Below are 20,664 nucleotides of genomic sequence, written 5' to 3'. Positions count from 1 at the left end.
TCCTATCAGGCCATTTAATCAGCTCCAGTTGTGACCACTGCAGCAAAAAAATCTCAGTGGAAACTGCTGGAATGTGGAGAGTGGGAAGGAGGCGCTGAGATGCCAGAGGCAGAGAGCTTTATTTGCTCTAGGCTCTATCGTTATTGCATATAAAAGGCTTAAAGGGACTGAAATACTAAAGGAGAGGAGAAGGTGGTGAGAAGACAAGTGGAGCTGTCCTTGCAGAGACCAGCACCAGCCATGGGGAGAACTGCTCTGAAAACTCTCCTCTCTTTACTCTGTCTAGCAGCAACGGTTTGTCAGGCTCAGGACACCTGCCCAGGTGAGTGAAAGACAATCCTGTTCCCAACAGCATTTCAGACTGTGGCTCTTGCCAACCTGGACCCTGGAGAACTGGGAACTGTTCAGGAATGTTTGTTGTCCTACATGTCTATAAAGTGCTTTGTCTGCTCAGGGTGCTTTTAAAATGATAAAAAGAACAGCTTCTTTGTACAAAATTCCTTTGTAGAAATTAATCAATCAATTAATCAATAGACGTGCACAACACAGACGAGAGGTGTTCAGAAAATAGGACACAGTTTTTGCAAACCATGTTGTGAAAACGTTGTCTCTTGTCTCCATTGAGATTCTTCAAAATTTGACTTGACCTCTTCTCCCTCATGCTCATTTACTATCTTCTAACCTCCCTATGTTGCTGCTGGAATCTCTGTCTAAAGCTCCCATCTCCTTTGCAAATTGGGGCCAAAGCCTTTCTAATCTGGTGACTGACCGACCCACACAGGCAGATGAGCTAAATTCTGGAAAATAAAATCTCAATCTTCAAAGCTCAGAGTGAGCCTGTGATTTAAGATCCTTCTGCTTTTAAAAATTCTTGTTTACCAAATTAAGATGATTATTTATAAAATTGCAACTGTTGTGTATCTATCACTGCAAATCCACTATACAACTCTTTCCATGTCAACACTTTCATTTCTGCGCTTTGGGTTGAGAATCCAGCAGCATTTGAAGGTTTATTTTAGTTCATCATGAAATCCTGTGATCCTTATGCAAGATTTAGTCAAATTTGTTGAGACTTCATTCAAGCTAATGGTCTCTTTGAAGGAAATGGGTGGTTTGCTAAACAAGGATTGAATACAGGCTCTGCCATCTTATGCATAAATTAATGTATTATTTCAGAGCAGTACTGCCTTCACGGTTCATCTCCTTACGTTCATGATCATTTTCAAAATCAGTTTCTATGTACAATTTATGCCCAAATGTTCCAGATTAGGAGGTAGAGTTCCTATATCACAGGCAATATTACCCATGTCCACATTTTGTTACCTCAAAAATTTCCACATCAACAGAGCTGACCGGTATGTCCCTATTTTTCTCCACTGATGTCCCTATAAATAATTTTAAATCTCACAATGTGTACAATATAGGGAGGGGCTGTTAGGTTAAAAAACATATTTAGTTCTTTAAAATGTATTTCCTGCGCTTGTAAGAACAACTGTTTTTTAAATTATTTTACTTTTGCACAATTTCTTCACTGAATGGCAGCTATTTGTTTTTCCTCTGCATTTCATTCCACTTTTCGTAGAATCATGAAATATCAGGGTTGGAAGGGACCTCAGGTGGTCATCGAGTCCAACCCCCTGCTCAAACCATGACCAATCCCCAACCAAATCATCCCAGCCACGGCTTTGTCAAGCCTGACCTTAAAAAATATCTAAGGAAGGAGATCCCACCACCTCCCTAGGTAACTCATTCCAGGGCTTCTGTTTCTCTGTAGGTAATTTCCTTGAAAGATTCTCATGAACTGACACAATGCTGCAGTGGTCAGGTTACAAACACTGCAGAGGGATGTGTACATCAAAATTAAGTGTTAAGTGATTTCTTTGAATACAAATATTTAATAACTTCTTTTTAACTTTTGTTTCCACTATAACTTAAAACAAAGACTAATAGTAACAACCCCCAACTTTTAATATTAGTCTATTGTCTCTGAAATGCAAAGAACTGAAGAAAATGTTGAATTTATCACTAATAGAGAAAAGAAAATCAAGGAACTATCTAGGCTCTCATTTGCTGGGTTTATCCCTCTAGATTTCTGCAGAATGTTTCAGATCCTGAGAAGCAAACAATAATTGATTATGGGTTCATTTCTTTCCCCAGAGGTGAGCTTAGTGGGTCACAAGAGTACCGATAAACTCTATATTCTCCAAGGCTTCCCTGGAATTCCAGGTGCCACAGGGCCCAGAGGATACCCAGGAAATGTAGGAATGAAAGGTACGTTCCCAGGCACTGAATGGGAATCAGACATGACTGGTGCTGATTTAAATGGGAATTAGTTTTGTAATATGCTCAGACGTTGGAGATTCTTCTCAACCCTGATATGAGGAAACTCTGGCTAACTCACATGGCATCTCCCATATCCTATGGCAAGGGATTGGAGCTTCAGAATAACCAAGCTCTGAAATACTGTCCATTCCCTTTGGGGTGTCAGATTGGCAACCAAGTCCTCTGGTTCTTTCCCCATCTCTATCACTGGCTCGCTGTGTCACCTTAGTCAAGTCACTCTCTTTGAGCCTCAAGTTTTCTCCTCTATATAATGGCGATAATGGTCCTTTACCTCCCAGAGGTTATCTGAGGCACATTTCATTGATCTGTGAAAAGCGCTCTGAGAAGTTTGGATGAGGGGTATAGAGAAGAGCAAATCATGATTATTGTCAGGAGCCATGACATTTTTAATGGTAGCATGTATAAAATGGTTCTTTATCAGCTTTGGTTCTCACCTGGCAGCAAGATATGCTTGTCCCTTTGACTTCAATGGGCCTCCATGTGAGAGTCCATGCTAGGGGATCATGATGTGAGATCAGGGACTCAACGAGCCAGATGCAGATACAGGCTTTGAATTTCGACACAGATGAGTTCTTGTAATTCCAGATTGGGGTGGTGGGTGGGGATTATGTACTCAGTATTTACGCTACCTTGGAAAATATTCAGTCAGTTTTCTGTGTTTGCAGGAGAACGGGGACCTCCGGGGATCCCCGGAAAGGAGGGGAAAACTGGCCCAAAAGGTAAAGTAACAAAGGGCAGAGAACTGTGTTTTCCTATAGGTGACCTAAGAACAGGAAATAAGTTTTTAATCAAATATCAATTAGAGCTAGTTATAAAACACCAATTCCTATAATATCTGGGCTCCAAAAACCACCATAACTTCCCTTCACTCTATATTTGACAATAAAGGGTTCATTATTGTAACAGAACTTCAGTTCTGATCCAGTGTCAAGATCTCGCTATCTCTGATCAGTCTTTACTTACTTCTTTTTTGTTCAATCAGGAGAAAGAGGTCCTGCTGGTCACCCTGGAGCGAAAGGTGAGAGACCTCAGATGATTCTTCTCACTTCAGAGCAGGGCACTTTATGGTGCTATTCACGGTGATAGAGGAATTGGGACCAACAATCCCCCTGCCCCGTTTCATTATACAAGTATTCCTTCAAGCTTCTTGCGAAACAAAAAAGCTGAAATGAAATTGGTTCTGGTTAAACAAGAATGTCCCCTTTTTGTTTAATAGCCAAATGACAAAACACAGCGTTGTTCCAAAATGAAGAGTTGGAACATTTCAAAATTCTGCATAAAATATTATCTTGAAAAATTTCACCCAGCTCTAAGTATAATGTCTGATATGTCATGAGGTCCAATGCAGTCACAGGAAATAGATCTCAACTGCAGTGTAGACATAGGCTAAGCCTATTTCATTTCAGTCAATGCAGAAGACAAGATAAGATAAATGCACTACTGCAAACCCCAAAACTTAAGTTAGGTTCATAAAAAATCCGGAGACTGGTTTTAGAATCATGAGATTATGTAAAAATAATGACAGGTTTCAGAGTAGCAGCCGTGTTAGTCTGTATTCGCAAAAAGAAAAGGAGTACTTGTGGCACCTTTGTCTCTAAAAGGTATTATTTTTACCTTTTTGTAAAAATAATAGATCTGGTGTTCTTTTTATTTGCCTTCTGCTTTTTGAGTATTTAGGGGGCACTGGGGGTCACATTTTGAAGCTTTCACTGTAGCTTTGAGGGCTAGAAACTTACTTTTTCTTTAAGACCAAAGGCTGAAATCATGTCATATCCACTTGACGCCAGGAGCTTAGGCTTTAAGGAAAACAATAATTATCATGAGACTCATGACCAAATCCTGAGAGTTGGCAACATACATCACTTAAGTCCCACAAAACGCCAACTTTGGCAGATTTGTGCGGAGTGTAGCTGGTAAATAGGCCTTGAACTAGCCCCTCCATAGAATTAAACCCAAGCAATTGCTGTAGTGAGATGGTGAATTATGGAGGTGACGTCCAGGCAAAACAAGGATTTTATTCTGAGTTCTTTTATTAGGAGATAAAGGAGCCCCGGGAGCTACAGGAGTACCCGGAACACCTGGTGAGACCCTCTGCACTCTCCTTTATACTGAACACATTATTTCAGTTCCATTTTTGCAGCACTAAAAATTAAGTGGCTGAAGAAGCTTGTTTCTTGAATAGTTACCATGTCCACAATATCAAACTCACTGATCCTCCTGTAAGATTTGGGCTATATAAAGAAAGAAATAGCTGTGCCTACAAAAACAAGTGGCCATCCATCTGTTGTAACATCCGGAACAACACTAGCCAGATGACCTTTGGTATGAGAGAGAACAGCTGAAATGTAAGTGAAATCTGTAGATCTGGAGGTGTATCCTAGAGAAGGTTACTTTCTCCTACCCCTCCTTATATTTCCCACATACGAGGAGTAGGGAGTATGAATCACAAGAAATGGATCCTATTTATATGTCCAGTTAAAGGAATGACCCTTTTTCTACCAGTACTTTATTTAACTGTTATTCTCCCGTTGTCGCTTGGAATTTTTTTTAAAAAGAATATTGAGTCAAATTTACAGCTAGCGTAAGCACATGCAACTCCCCTGACTTAGTGGGCATTGCTCCTACGAACTGACCATCAATTAACTTTGTCTATTAAGGACCAATTCTTAGCCCTGCAAGTAGGAGCCTCATGAGAGGGTTATAAAATAGCATTAGCTACCTAATGAGAGCTATCTTGATGGTTCAGGCTGGAAGGCTCAGATCAGAGGTGTGTGTGAATCCATTAGCACTTGGATTTTCACAATTAAATACCTGTCTTGTGCATTTTCAAGATAACGAGTACTTTGCTATCCCAGCTGTCACTGTTGGCCAGTTACATAGTTTAAAAGACAGTAGAACGTTTTCTGGTTCCATTTCACTTTCTACTGTGTTTCTTTTCATGACTAGTGGAGAAAGACCTGGAAGAAAGACAGTGTAAGAAAGGTGAGTTTCTTAAGACCACTAAATGTCATCTTATTCCATCCAGAGACCCAAACATCAAAAACCATTAGAGATAGACAAATTTGAAGAAAAGAAAAAAAAAACACCCCACACTACCCACCCACCCACACACGTGATTTTCACCATTTGCTGTTCTCAAACTATCAGCAAGGAGACTTTGATCTTTTAAAATGAAGGTGTTTTGCTGTTAGCAATTAGCCAGTGAATCTTTTGTGGAAATACCTTTCAGCTGGTGGGTTCACTTACAAACTGTGATGTGAATATTCCTGTGAGTATCTGATATTTTTTGGGGGGTGAATGCTCACGCAAGTCACACGATAACCCAAAGCCCTTCTCACTCACAGAGATTTCAAAATGGCTGCATGGGGACTTACAGTAAAAATCTTTGTGCACATTTCAATTTCCATGAGTTTTTAATATGCATTGAGCCAATCCCCTGTTCAGGTTGAGCTGGTCTCACACAGAACAGATGGGGTTAGGCAGGTGGTTGCATCTTTTCCTCTTCCAAACAAAGTTAATACAAACCAGACTGGTACACTGGAGTCTAAATCATTTGGTTTGCTAACTACAGAGAGCATGGAAAGCCTCGCTAGGTACATACACTGCTGTGGTAGGCTTCCAAAGATAGTGTGTGATCCCTCTGAGTTCTATTTAAAGGGATACTACCCAATTCCCAAACAGTACAGTGGGGAGAAGAGGAGATGGTGATTCAAAGATTCTTTTCCAGTTTCCTGATTCTGCAATTGATCTGGCCCTCAGTGCAATGTAAAGCAGCCCATGAATCCCTATTCCAAGGAGAGTTATACAACTAATTTACATATTTCAATTCTTCTTTCAACCAGGAGCAAAGAACTGCAAGGAGCTGTTAGCTAGAGGGATCCGCATGAGCGGCTGGTACACCATCTACCCTAGTGACTGTAAAGCCATGACCGTGCTGTGTGACATGCACACAGATGGCGGAGGATGGATTGTAAGAACAGAGCATAATGAAGCTCATTGGATGTTTTTTCCTTGAACAACAAACAGTTTACTGGTTTCAGAGTAACAGCCGTGTTAGTCTGTATTCGCAAAAAGAAAAGGAGTACTTGTGGCACCTTAGCGACTAACCAATTTATTTGAGCATAAGCTTTCGTGAGCTACAGCTCACTTCATCGGATGCATACTGATTAGCTTTCGTGAGCTACAGCTCACTTCATCGGATGCATACTGATTAGCTTTCGTGAGCTACAGCTCACTTCATCGGATGCATACTGATTCCACAGTATGCATCCGATGAAGTGAGCTGTAGCTCACGAAAGCTTATGCTCAAATAAATTGGTTAGTCTCTAAGGTGCCACAAGTACTCCTTTTCTTTTTGCAAACAGTTTACTGTCCCAAGAATGGGAGGTGGCCCTTAGCCAGTGGGTTGCAGCTAGCAGAAAAGCATGAGGACAGAAGCTCTGAAGCTGTTAGCTCCTCATGGTTAGCTGAAATAAAAACACAGACACTTCCTGAGCCCTTCTAATCCTCCCTAGTCCTTGGTTCTGGCGATAACTTGGTTGTGATCACAATGGGTTCCATGGAGGGAACCTGGAGCTTTAGAGTCTAAAAGATCCTGTCTGAGAGGACATTTGTCCAGTGCTGTAGATTTTGGACCTTGTGATCCTTTAACCTAATGCTATTGCTTCCAAGATTTAATATGATCCTCTGAGACAAGCCTCCCTCTGCGATAGTCACCTGAGGCTGAAATACATCTGACCACGTTAAATCTTATCCAATGATTTACAGTCTCAGAGTTTCTGGTCTTCTGCTCTATGTAGGATGGAAAACAATGTGGGATTTCCCAACTAAGAACCTCCTGTTTCCCTGCAGGTGTTCCAGAGACGGGTGGATGGCTCTGTGGATTTTTTCCGTGACTGGAATACATACAAAAGAGGTTTTGGCAGCCAGCTGTCAGAATTCTGGCTGGGGAACGAAAATATCCATCTGTTATCATTCCTTGGTAAAGACATCACTGATGCATTCTTTTCCTTACAGCAACCTTCTCCACCAAGTTTTGTTCCCACACTTTAGCCACGGACACAGGGTATAGAGTTGTACTAATCGGTAGAGGTAACGCTTCCGCTGCAGACACCGCTTCCTGTTCCTTACAGGCCAGGCCTGCAACACAAAGCTATTGAAACCAGTAATCCTGTTGTAGATGGGCTGAATCCAGTCATGATTCCTGGAGCAGCATTTTGTCCTCGGGTGGTTCGCCCACAGTACAGCAATAAGGGATACTACAGCCTGGATGAGGTCATCGATTCTGAACTACCTTCGCAAAGCATAACATGGAGCAGGTTTTTAATAGGGAGGTCAGGTTGGTGGATGGAAATCGAATTGCTAAAGGTCAATACGAATATATTTGGCTTGATTCAAGAATCAGTGGGTGAAATTCTGTGATGTGTGTGATGCAGGTAATTCAAACTAGATGATCATAATGGTCCCAACATAAGGGAGCCTGATTTGTGTGTGGAACCTTTTGGGGCTTCTGCAATAAAAACATTCAATAACAGTAATAAACACTAATGGAAGGTGCTGAACATTTTGCTTTCAAATTGTTTTCTAAAGTTCCCAACGAGCTTCGCATCGATCTCAGAGATTTTGACAACAACTATGAATTTGCTACATTCTCATCGTTCAAAATTGCCAGAGAGGCTGAGACATACACGCTGATAGTTGGACCCTTTGTGAATGGCACTGCAGGTAGGTTCTGAGCTCATCCTTTATGGCAGATGGAAAAATGGAAAGCAAAAGTGATGCAGAATAGTCAATGGCAGAAGCAAAAGGCGAGGTAATCTGTGGAGGTCATGTCTGTCAGGAAACATCAGTTATTCTCCTGCTGAACTATTAGAGGACAAACACTAGGTCAAGTGACAACAGAACATATAGTATAATAGGGATATCCTGCCTAATGAAGGATTGAACGCAGAATAACAAGCAGAGGTAGGCACAGCTACTGCTGGGTTGCTTTCCTGAATTAGATCTTAATGCCCCATAGAAATATCTGAATTAAACTAAGTAGGCACACCAGGATTGGTACAAGTCACTGGGTGGGTAAATAAGCCCCATTTCAGGCAAACTATTCATCCAGACTCACGGATACCAGAGACAGGAATATTCTGTGGCATGCAGAGTCTGCTACACACCACTGCAGGATTGCTCGGGCCCACCCACAAGCCCCCTAGGGAGAAGGGCTTTTAAGTAGGTTTAAAAGGGGCAGGGGACAAAAGCCAACAGCTAAGCATAAAAAAGGGCCACCTTAACAGAGGGCTAGATTTTTTTGGGGAGGGGGTATGTAGGGTCAGAGGAGGAAGAAGAGGGTAACCAGTAGAGGAATATATTCAACATCTCAGATACCTATACGTAAATACCAGGCGGATGGGGAATAAACTGGAAGGATTAGTACAATTGTAAATTTACTACTTAAGTGGCATCACAGAAACTTGGTGGGATGAGTCTCATTACTGGAATATTGGTATAGTGGGGTATAGCTTGTTTAGGAGGGACCGGCAAGGTAAAAAGGGAGAAGGTGTTGAATTATACAGCAAGAATATGTACACTTGTTCTCTGCTGCAGGAGTAGATGAGAGGCAGACCAACTGATAGTCTCTGGGTAAAGAAAAAAATGATAATAAATATAGTAATGGGGGACTTTAACTACACAGACGTTTGTTGGAAAAGTAATAAAGAAAAACACACAACTTCTTGGAAGTCCTTGGAATGTATTGCGGACACCGTTTTGTGGAGGAAGTAACCAGGGGGGACCACCCATCTTAGACTTAATTCTGACGAACAGGGAGGAAATGGTAGCGAATCTGAAGGTGGAAGACAATTTGGGTGAAAGTGTTCATGAAGTCACAGATGTCTTTATTCTATGGAAAGGAAGGAGTGAAAACGTGGACAAAGTGCGAAGGAGAAGTACAAAAGAGTAGCATATCCATGTAAGGACAACATCAAAAAGATTAAGGCACAAAATAAGTTACACCTAGGAAGGAACAGAAAAAGCCACTGGTGAGGCCTGAGCCAGAGAACAGTGTCCGATTCTGGGCACCACACTTTAGGAAAGATGAGGACAAGTTGGAGAGTTCAGAGGAGAGCAACAAGAATGATAAAACATTTCGGAAACCTGACCTATGAGGAAAAGTTTAAAAACTGGTGATGTGTATAGTCTTGAGAAAACAAGACTGAGGGGGGGAAATCTGGTAACAGTCTTTGAATACGTTAAGAGCTGTTATAAAGAGGACTGTGATCAATTGTTCTCTATGTCCACTGAAGGTAGGACAAGTAGTGACTGGCTTAATCTGTTATACAGAGATCTAGGTTAGATATTAGAAATAAATTTCTAAGTATAAGGGTAATTAAGCTCTGGAATAGGCTTCCAACAGAGGTTGTGAAATCCGCATCACTGGAAGTTTTAAAGAACAGGTTGGGCAAACACCTGTTAGGGATGGTCTAGATTTACTTGGGGCTGCCTCTGCCTAGGGGGTTGTACTAGATGACTTCTTAAGGTCCCTTCCAGACCGACATTTCTATGATTCTGTGAATCTATGATCCTGAATCCTCCACAGACTCCTTGCTAAGCTATTAGTGTTAGGAGCATATTGGGCTCACATTATACCATCACAATGGTGCAAACTGATTTCACAACACATAAGGACTGAACACATTGACTACAATGAGTTACTCCGGATTTATAGTGGTGTAACTGAACTCAGACTATCATTTTTTGGCATCCTTTCATCTACGAGAGACGGTGGGAATTGCAGCCTCTGATGTAGTTGGTTTGCAATGTGTCTTGTGACTGAATGGTCCAATCCAAGATTTGCCTGCTCTTTGGCAGTTGCTGCAAATATATCTATCTTGGTTGGGAGCTGCTTGCTTCCAGTGGGCTTTTTTCTCTTCAAGCTGTAGGAGATAGCTCCTGTCACGGACTTTGATACTCTGATGGAGCTGATGGCACCACTTGTTACGATCACTTGCCAAGATTTCCCATTGGTCAGGATCAATTCCAAATCCCTTCATATCTCGCTTGAGTGTGTCTTTATAGTGAAGTTTGAGATGTCCTGATGTTCTTGTTCCCTCTGAGAGCTCCTCGTATCACTTGTCCTTGCGTATGCGTCCGTCTTCCAATTTGCCCACCACACATGAGAGTGCTGAGGACGCACACTTGGCACACTCGCATTTTGATGGTCAGCTTTGAGTTGTTCCATCCTCTTTTAGTTAGTCTGCTAAAGGTGGTGGCAGCCTTTCCAATGCAAACATTTAGTTCTTCATACAGTGAGAGGTTGGTGGTCACTGTAGAACCTAAAACCTTTTGGACTACTTCTAGCTGGTTGGCATTTAAGGCGATTGAAGGATCTTGTGGAACCCTCTGTTGTAATACAACCATTTCCTTCATGCTGATGGTGAGTGCAAATGACTGACAGGTACTTGAAAGGAGGTCCATGAATTCTTGTAACAGATTTTCATCACGGGCTATGAGGGCAGCATAATCAGCTAATAGATGTTCCCTGATCAGCACCTTTTTGACTTTCGTCTTTGAGTTAAGTCATGACAGGTTGAAGAGTTTCCTATCCGATTCTGTGTGGAGATACACTCCGAATATGGCCTGGTGAAAAATGTTCCTTACTAGAAATAGAACTGTAATCTCTCTCCTGACCCCAGGGAGATTTCTGATGCCTGGAAAGGGAGAAATTTAGTAACACCACTGCAGAGTCACCAGGCTGGGCTGTGGGAACTGAACAGTAAAAACGTAAACAAACAAGAAGAGAATCTCACCCACCTTGTCTCTGTAAAAACATGTAATAAATAAACCCAATTGTTCCCACAGGGGATTCTTTAACAACGCAAAACGGCATGATGTTTTCAACCTACGACCGTGACAACGACTGGTCTCCAGCTAACTGTGCTGAAGCCTTTAAAGGGGCCTGGTGGTACAGGGATTGTCATACATCCAACCTGAATGGATTATACCTGAGAGGAGCCCATGAAAGCTATGCTAATGGGGTAAACTGGAAGTCATCCAAATGGTACAACTACTCCTACAATATGGCAGAGATGAAAATCAGGCCCGTGTAGCCAATTATACTGAGCTTTTATATAGCAGTTATCGGCCTGTCATAATGAACATTAATCTGAATTTGACACTAAAGATCTTTTCTTTATGCACTAGCCAGGAGGGGGCAGACATCATCATAGACACTTACCCAGTGCAGTGCACTAGGACTAGAGCAGGTAAAAAAAGATTAAAATAGTTTTGTGGGGAAACACTGAATTTTTCAGTTGTTTTCATTTCAAAGGAATATAAATTAACCTATTTTAGCTCTTATGTTTTGTGCATTAAAAAAGTATGATTTCTTTTCCTGCCAAACAAAACATTACAACCACATCGGTGATATTTCATGAAAATTTTCATGTTTTTTCAAAGGCTGTTTGTCCACAGAAGAGCTCATAATTTGAGAAATGTCAGCCAGCTCTGTCTAGGTTATGTCTCCTCTCCCGCATGGCTCTGCTGTCTCTTGATTCCATTACCAGAAGCACCACGACAGCTCCTACCACTGCCATGCAATTCTTCCTGTGGTGTTCAGGACTCATTACCCTCAGATGCTGCGTCTGCCTCTGGAGAACCTTCCCCTCTGTCAATAAAGCAAGGGCTGCTCAATGAGTTCCACGTCTCAGATTTGTTTGTACACACAAGACAGTTCAATAGCATTAAAGCCCAAATGTGCCTGGCCCTGCATTGTGAACATTGTGGGCAGAGCGTGCCCTGGGCAGAAGGGGACATTATTTGCCTGGCTACCCTGGGGAGTACAAGAGAGGGGAGCTACCTCTGCCAGCAGCGTTGCAGCTGCAGAAGGGTCATGTCGAAATAGAGTGAGGGTGGAAATAGAAGAGCACTGAGACGATCTCAGGCTAAACCTGCACTAGAAAGTCCCATCGCCCAGCCCATGGTGCCTTGTGAGGCAGAACAGGCCATAATCTCCCCTCTTTATGCTGGTATTATTCCCAGCGGAAGATTTAACAATTTAACAGCAAATGCTGACTGGACCCCTAGTCCCACCCCCTCCCCCCATCTCCCTCTCCCTGTGCCAGGGGCAGAGGAAGAAAAAGAAGGGCCTCGGTGCAGGCTTTTATTGTGGACCCCATGTGCCATCACAAGTCCCACATTCTCTCTTCCCTCACCCCCCACAGCCCCCATCCCTGCTTCTGCACCTCCTGCTCTGCTCCCCCACCCATCCCAACGCCCCACCCAGGTCCACGCCCTGCACCAGAGCTGCTGCTGCTAGAGCCATCAGCACGGCTCCTGCCAAAGCCAGACCTGCTGCCGCGGGAGTCAGCGCTGCAAACCACAGCTGCTGCTGCCTGCGGAGCTGGAGTCAGAGCCCTAGCAGGCAGCGGGGGAAGACGGTGGGGCCTCCAACCAAAATGGAGGCTCTGCCATTGCCAGTCCCACTCATCAGACTTCACGGCAGAGCCACCCTTTTGGAGTCCGTCCCCACCCCCACCTCCCGGGGCAAATTCAAATGTGGGCCGTGGGGCTCAGCACACGGCTCTTCCTCGGGGTTCCAGCAGGCCCCCAACAACAGCAGCGGCCTGCGCTGGGCAGACGTTGTACGGCCAAGCAGCCCTGAGCCTGCCCCAGCTATTCATCTGCCCCTGTCGTCTACCTTCTCCCGCTCGATTCCTGACCCCACCTTCACAAGCACCCGACACAGTCACCATGGCAGGGGGCCCCTTGGCTGCCTCAGGGCTCCTGCCATTGCACGGGTTGCACGTGTCTAACCCCGTCCCTGGCCGTCAGCCCCAATTCTTATAGGGCTCCCAGGCACAGACGACTCCTGCTCCTCCCCCATACTGAGGGGGCACAATCTAAAGGGGAGGGCACGTGACCGCCCCACGTATCTCCCAAGCCACCCCCCACTTTCCTATGCCCAGGCTTTCCCCACCCCATATTATCTCCGGGGCCTGGGGAGAGGCTCTGTCCTTCTCCCACGGTGCTCCCCGCCCCGCCCAGGCATGATCAGTCACTGTCTCCGGCAGCCGGGCCGAGTGGAGAGCGGGATGGAGCCACGTCTCACGCCGGCTGGAACCGGCCGCTCCAGGTCTCTGTTCCACGCAGCACAGCGGCTGCCTGAGAGAGCTGGGCTGGGGAGCTGGCAGCAGCGGTGGGTTGCCCCCTGCCTGGGCCCTGCTGCCGGGGACAGGGGCCAAGCGTGCCGGCTGGGCAGGCGCAACAGGAGGACAGAGCCCCTCTCCCCGCCCCACAACTCAGCAGGCCAATCGGGGGAGGGGGGCACTTGGTCCCACATGAGCGCCCTACATATCGCCGCTGCTCCCAGGGGACCCATGGCCACCTGCCCTGCAATGCCTTTGAAACTCCACCGCGTTTGAGCCTGCCCAGCACTGGCTGCTGCTAGGAGACGTTTCCTTTCCCGTCCTGCAGGGGCCACAGCCTCTGGGCATGCACCAGTGCTGACCGAAGAGCCGGTGGGATGTGTTGTGTCTGTAGCCTTCTCAAGCAGTGGGACACTGAGAGGTGTGTATCGGCCTGCTACAGCCTCTCCCCGGCCCCACTCAGGCTTTGCTGATCTCTGCTAGATTCTGCATGGAAAAATCCACATTTTTTTTTTAAGGATTCCCCCCAGAATGAAGGATAAATTAAGCAGCACAAAAAACACACTTCGTTTAGGCCTACACTGCCAGCTTAGTTACTCTCATACTGGGTGGTGTCTGAAAATGAACGTCATAAATAAAAATACAGGTCTGATTTTAGAGCATGAAAAGAAAAAGTGATTTCTTGTTCTTTCAAACGACCTCCAAATATTCTAAGAAGCAGAAACTATCATTTTGTAAATCCCTGGAGTCTAAAGTAGAAGTGTGTGAGCCGCATCTCAATTCAGGGCACATGAATCTGTCATTGTGGCAAGGTTTAAGTCAGGAAAACAATTTGTTCAGTACCACTCAAGTTGCAGCTGTAGTAGTAGCTGATATTTCCAGAGAAACTTTGCTTGAAACTAGCATACCTGAAGACCAGATGCGCTACAAACCAACACAGCGAAAGATGATCTTAATAACCAAATAAAACCCAAAGACCCTGTAGATCAGGGTTTCTGAGGTTCCCCAACATGCTTTAAAATCTCCACGGCCCACCTGTACCACAACAATTGTTTTTCTCCATATAAAATCTATGGCTGGCATTAAGGGGCAGGAAGCAGGGCAATTGCCCGGGGACCCACGCCACAAGGGGCACCGCAAAACTAAGTTGCTCAGGCTTCAGCCCCAGCTGCTGGAGCTCAGGGCCCCGGGCTACAGTCCTCCATGGTGAGGCTTCAGTTTTCTGCCCTGGGCCCTAGCGAGTCTAACGCCAGCCATGCTTCCTCAGGAGGTCATCTAGTCCAACCCCCTGCTCAAAGCAGGATGAACACCAACTAAACCATCTTGACGGAGCCATCAGCAGTGATCAATCTTCCTAGGTACACATAAGATTCTACTTGCTCTACAACTTCAGCGCAGCAACATTTCAACACAATCCATTATCCCTTTCCAAGATGCAGACACTTTCTTCTTGGCTTCACCAATTTTCCCAGGTGCCATTAATTCAAATATGTCTACCAGTTGCACAATGTCGTCTACATAAATTAAGGAACTTAACTCTAGATCATCCAATGTTATTGCCGTCAACTCTGCTAACATTCTTAATGTCCACTTTAAGAACTGGACAAAAAGTTATGGCGATTCCATGACCTCTCAGTTTACACCAGGCTTTGGCTAGAATCATTTGCTTAATTTTCCACCAGTTCTTACTGTACAGGAGGAGTCTTCATACATAGCTGTTATCATTGCTATTATCGTATCTGGAACGTCATGATTTTGCTACTTTCCTTTATGCTTCCCTCCAAACCAAATCAAACACTTTTGTGAAGTTGATGAAAACAGCAAATATTTTTAATCCCCCATTCGTGCTGTTAATCTGATGTCTGACCATGTTGGAAATAATCATTTAATGAGCTATGGGCTGGGAAATTTGCAACATGAGAATCTCAGGGGGAACGGCTGGAATGCAGAGAAGAGGAGGGTGGTGCTGAGATGTCAGAGGCGGAGAATAGGCCTGTATGTTAATTGCATATGAAAGGCTTGCAGAGCGTAAATCATTGCGGTGAGACGTCAAGGTGGCACTACCATTGCAGAGACAAGCACCAGCCATGGGGAGAGCTGGGCAATCAACCCTGATTGCTTTACTCTGTCTAGCAGCAGCAGTTTGCGAGGCTGAGGACAGCAGCAGTTTGCGAGGCTGAGGACACCTGCCCAGGTGAGGGAGAGAAATCTGTTGGCAACAGCATTTCATACTTTGCAGAATTGGGAATTGATTAATTCATCTCCATTGTATTCACTATTTAGAGCAGGGACCATGTTCCCTACATTTCTGTAAAGTGCTTTGCTTACTGTTGCTATTCTATAAATAACACTAATAGCTGCTCCTTGAAATTACTTTTTAAATATATTGATAGAGCTGGAAGAGCAGTGCAGTTCAGACTAGTTTCCTAACTTCTAGCCTTGCCCCACTTCTGCTGGAATCTCTCTAACATACCCATCACCATAATACACTGGTGACAAAATATTTCACTTTGGAAAAGTAACAGACCCACCGTCTGTCTAGTTCCAGTTATTAACACATTCTGGAAAATCTAATTTTACTCTTTCAAGTTCATTGATGTCTAACCAAGAATATTCTCCATCACATCCAAATAGAAAAAGCCACTTCCACTTTTAAAAAAGTTTTGTGACTGCATTTAACATTTATTTGTGCAAAAGGCTAAGAAATAACCCATGCAAATTTTATGCATCAACCATGGGACAATGTCTCTTTAATTCGTAAAACTGAAGAAACTCATAGTTGTCTTTAGACTGTAAGCTCTTTGGAGCAGGGACCATCTTTGTGTTCTATATTTGTACATAGTGTAACACAGTGGGGTCTTGGACTTTTAGATACTACCACAACACATACAACTAATAAAGCCTATTCAAATAAAGTGAAGAAAATATTGAGGTTCTTGTTTGGGGATTTCATTTCCTTCCCAGTTATTGCAGAATGTTTCAGAGCCTGGGTCCGTCACAGAGATTGTTTATTGATTCATTTCTTTCCCCAGAGGTGAGGATAGTGGGTCACCGTGGATCTGATAAACTCACTGTTCTCCAAGGATGCCCTGGGATTGCTGGAGCTGCAGGTCCCAGAGGAGAATCCAGAGCTGCAGGAATGCCACGTATTCAACAAGGGACTGAGTGGGAACTTGCCCTGGTTAGAATTGGGAATTATTTATGTAATAAGATTTGAGATTTGGGAGCTCTCCATCAGACCCCAATATATGAAAATCCTACCTGAATGTGTGTCACTTAATGCAGCTGCTTCCGGACCCTACAGCAATACTGTTCGCACGCTGCTTTGATAAGTTCTCATTTTAGTACCCAACCTAATGCTTTTAATCAGTCCATAATTTCATCGGCTTCTGTGCAGCAAAGGCACATGCGATGATCACATGATCAGGCAGCAAAGCTCACTCAGCTGACTAGAGTTCTGAATTACTGGGTAGACATACAGACGAATATCCTCAAAGGAATTAGGCAACTAATTACCACTGAAATCCATGAGAGTTAGGTCCCGAAACATGTTTGAGGATTTGGGCCTCAGATACTATAGAGATGGATGGCAGTTTAAAATCCCAAAATAGACTGGACGGTACCTATCAGGGTTATGTCATCATGAGTCTGGTAGAATCCCATTGACTTCAGTGGGTTCCCCTGGATTTACACCACTACAGCTGTGGTCAGAACCTGAGCAGTAGCCCCTGTTCACCTCCTTCCACTAATGAAGCCAAGCATGACCACAGTCTTCTCTGTTCCCCAAGAGGTTCCTCTTGCTTGGTGAAAGGAGAAGCTAGTGGCTCCACTACAGAACTGATCTGCCAGGTTATGGGAAGCTGAACTGCAATGACTTTTATTAAGTGAACACACTTGTTTTCCACAGGGATTCATTATCCTACCACAAGGACATACCATTTACAACCAGAGACTGTGACAATGACCAGCAGTCAAGTAACTGTGCCAAAAGTTTAAAGGAGTCTGGTGGTACAATAATTGCCAAAATACCAACCTGAATGGGATGTACTGGCTGGGAACCCACAGCAGCTAAGCAGATGGGGTGAACTGGGAGACCAACAAAGGGGACTACTATTCCTACACAGTATCAAAAATGAAATTTAGGTCTATTGAGCCCAGCACTTAGTCAACAACAGCAAACAGCTAGAGAGGTCTCTTTAGGTGAATTGGTTTCTTTTTAGATCACACTTGCTTATCCCTTTCTGTTGGCCCCATGTGACATATGCCTATGTAAGTGAGGGCATAACTGGACCATATTATCTAGAGTCTCCTGGAATGGGGATTTCTGTGCAAGTGTAAGTTTAATCCGTTGATGCTTGAATATATCTATGGACAGCATAGCGATGGTGGGGATGGAGCCCATGATCTGTTACCAAAAACACAAGCACTTCCCTTACCACCTGAAAAGAACTGGTTGGTAAACAGGGGCATGGGCTCTTATGTGGAAAGGTTTGACATTTCATTGTGGGGAGGGGAAATCAGACTTTCTGGCAAAAAAAACAAACTTAGACTCACAATTTTCCATGGCAAGCAAATGCTTGTTTAGTTGAAAAGCCAATTTTCCACTGAAAAAATAGATGGAAAATTTTCAAGCAACCCTTATTCCTGAGCTTAAGACGTAGCTCTTGGGCCAGATCCTCTTTTACACTCAGGTCCTGCCCAGGAGCCTGCCCCTGGCCAGAACTTCTCTGTAGATATCACTGGGTGAAGACAACTACACTAGTGGATCTACCTCCTCTGCCCACACCCCCTCCCATCACAGGGAGCAAGGAGGTGGCAGGATAGGAGCAGAGCAACGTTCTGCTAGACTAACTGGTTTTGCCAACACCGATCCTTCAACAATCACGAGTCAGCCCCAACCCGCCCCTCAACAATCATGAAAGTGGCTTTAAAAATAAAATATGTTTGGGGTTGATTTTTATTTGCCTTCCAGAACCTTTACAGTGCATTCATTTTCATGCTGTTGCCTGGCATTTCTTTACAACCACTGGTTCTTGGAATGAAAACTCAGATTCTCACATCTTCACTTGACTCCAGCAGCTGGGGCCTTAAGAAATATGACATTGTGAGAGCTGGCAAAACTGTGCTATGCGGATCCTCTACTGGCATGTGGTTCCTCAGGGACCACTGCATGCAGCACTCAAAAGTCATGCTGTATAGAACAGTGTAAATGTAGCTTACTGTTTTGCTAACATACATGCTTTTACACAAGAGTGGGTAGAATGCCAGGGTTACCTTTCCCAGCAGTCTGCTGACAGGTCAGGAAGACACCGCTCTGGTGAGCCCAGCATAGTCACAGCAGAGGGTGGAGCTCCTGGGAGATGCTCAAGCAGCAGGTTTCTGGAAGCTGGTGTGTTGGTTGCTTGATTCTTGCATAACTGTCAATAAAATACTCCAGTCTGAAACAGCACCCTGCTCTGGGAGTTTAATACCTGGCTCTACCTCTGGTATAAATTAGAGCTACCCCCAGGCTACGCTCACTCACTGCAAGTTTGGGACTGACTTAGCCCAGCCCACTTGATCAGAGCTGTAAAGGGCTCCCTGAGGAGTGTCTGTGCCCTGGGAACAGTTCATTGTTTGTAGGACTCATGTTTCAGGGGACTACTCTGCTGACTTTAGTTCTGCATGGTACTTTATAGGGCCTAGTTTGTGTAGAATCACGGTGTGCTGCTGTCCCACGGAGTGACAGCTGAGCTTTAGGGATGTTTCACTCTTGTGTTATTTCTTTATAATCACAAAATGCAACATGAACCTTCACTGCATGGTGGAAAGGGGGAAACTATGCCATGGGACACCCTCCCTATCGATCTATTCTGCCCTGCTGATCATTTGTGTAACTGAATAAAGCACAAAAAAACAAACAGATGTTCTACTTATTGGCCTGTTTAGTTAACTGCAGGAGATTTGGGGGTAGTTTTATCAGCTGCTTTCCTCCATCTAGTTCATTTAAATCACAGAAAAGTTCATTTTTGTGGGAGAGAGGGAAGAGTAAGAACCCTGCAGACTTTTTTTTTGTTGGTTTTTTTTTTTTTTTTTGGCAAAGAGAAACATACCTATGAGTACAGCTGTAGCAGTTCACGGACTCAGTGGTGTGGCACCTCCTGCTGGTCATCTTGGGAATTAGCTCTTCAGCCTCAGAGCACCCACTGTTGGCCGGTGTCTCACCTACCTCAGGCCCCATGTCCCTCCCGAACCCCGGTGCCCTGTACCTTGAGATGCTGCCCCACCTCAGTCCTTATGCTCGAGGTCTCCCCTCCCAGGGGAACCCCCAACCCTCTAAGCCCACCTTGCCTGTATGGCTACTGCCAGTCATCATCTCGCCCCCACCCCCTGGGGCAGACTGCCACCTGTAACGGCCAAACATCACTGGCAAGGGGGTTGGACCTGCTGCCTTTCTAGCCCCAGCTGTCTCCCTGCAGCCCGAGTACCTCCTTAGGCCTTCCCACTGGGCCTCAGCCTGGAGTTGTCTGGTTGTTACCTTCTAGGCAAGGTCTGGGCCAGGAGAGCCTTGCGGCGTGGCGGGGAGCTGACAAGCCTAATCTCCAGCAAAGCTCACTCTTGCTGAGGCAGAGGGTAACAGCAGCTCGCAGCTCGGGGTATCCCCAGCAGCAATATGCTACTTGGGTGTAGCTGAACAGGATTTACGCACAGCTTGCTATTGTAACAGAGATTTATACTTCCAGCACTGGTAAGACAGCTGTAGGTGACTCTCAAGGGCAGAGGCTGGGGAAAGTTCCAGAAAGGTGACAGTTAGTTTCTGTTTATTTCAGGTGAGGAAACAGAACCAAGGAAGTGTAAACGTGAGTGGACATGCTGAAGGCAATGTGGACAAAGACAGAGAGCCCTCAGTGAGCACACAACTTGAACTAGCTGAGACAGAATTACAGACATCAGAGGTGGGAGTCTGGGAGAGTGGGCCAAAAGGATGGAAATGACTAATAGAGAACAGGACTGTGACCACCAGAAGTAGGAAGGAAACCAGCAAGCCAGAGAACCGGACCTGAGCGTGAAGGAAAAGGAGGCAGAAAACCAGCAGCATGTTACCGGGCTGGTTTATGATGTCAGCGATCACAACGGAAAGGGAAATTTAATTGTTCCATCCATTTAGCCTGAATGAAAGAGCTCTAATCAGAACTGTGTCTTTGAG

The 20,664-nt window shown here is 44.7% G+C and overlaps 1 protein-coding gene across 1 annotated transcript; it reads left to right on the top strand.

Moving 5' to 3' along the window:
- The first annotated feature begins 234 nt into the window (after positions 1-234).
- LOC140899192 (ficolin-2) lies at positions 235-11,618 on the top strand. Its single transcript, XM_078849031.1, has 9 exons — positions 235-322; positions 2,158-2,271; positions 3,009-3,062; positions 4,407-4,424; positions 5,109-5,120; positions 6,183-6,313; positions 7,195-7,324; positions 7,933-8,067; positions 11,194-11,618. Exons 1-9 carry the CDS (start codon positions 241-243, stop codon positions 11,439-11,441), a joined length of 924 nt encoding a protein of 307 aa, XP_078705157.1. The 5' UTR covers positions 235-240; the 3' UTR covers positions 11,442-11,618.
- The last annotated feature ends 9,046 nt before the right edge of the window (positions 11,619-20,664 follow it).

Source organism: Lepidochelys kempii, chromosome 16, assembly GCF_965140285.1.
Source record: "Lepidochelys kempii isolate rLepKem1 chromosome 16, rLepKem1.hap1, whole genome shotgun sequence".
Taxonomy (NCBI): domain Eukaryota; kingdom Metazoa; phylum Chordata; order Testudines; family Cheloniidae; genus Lepidochelys; species Lepidochelys kempii.
The sequence above is the reverse complement of the archived record's forward strand: the minus strand, read 5'-3'. Positions and strand labels throughout refer to the sequence as shown.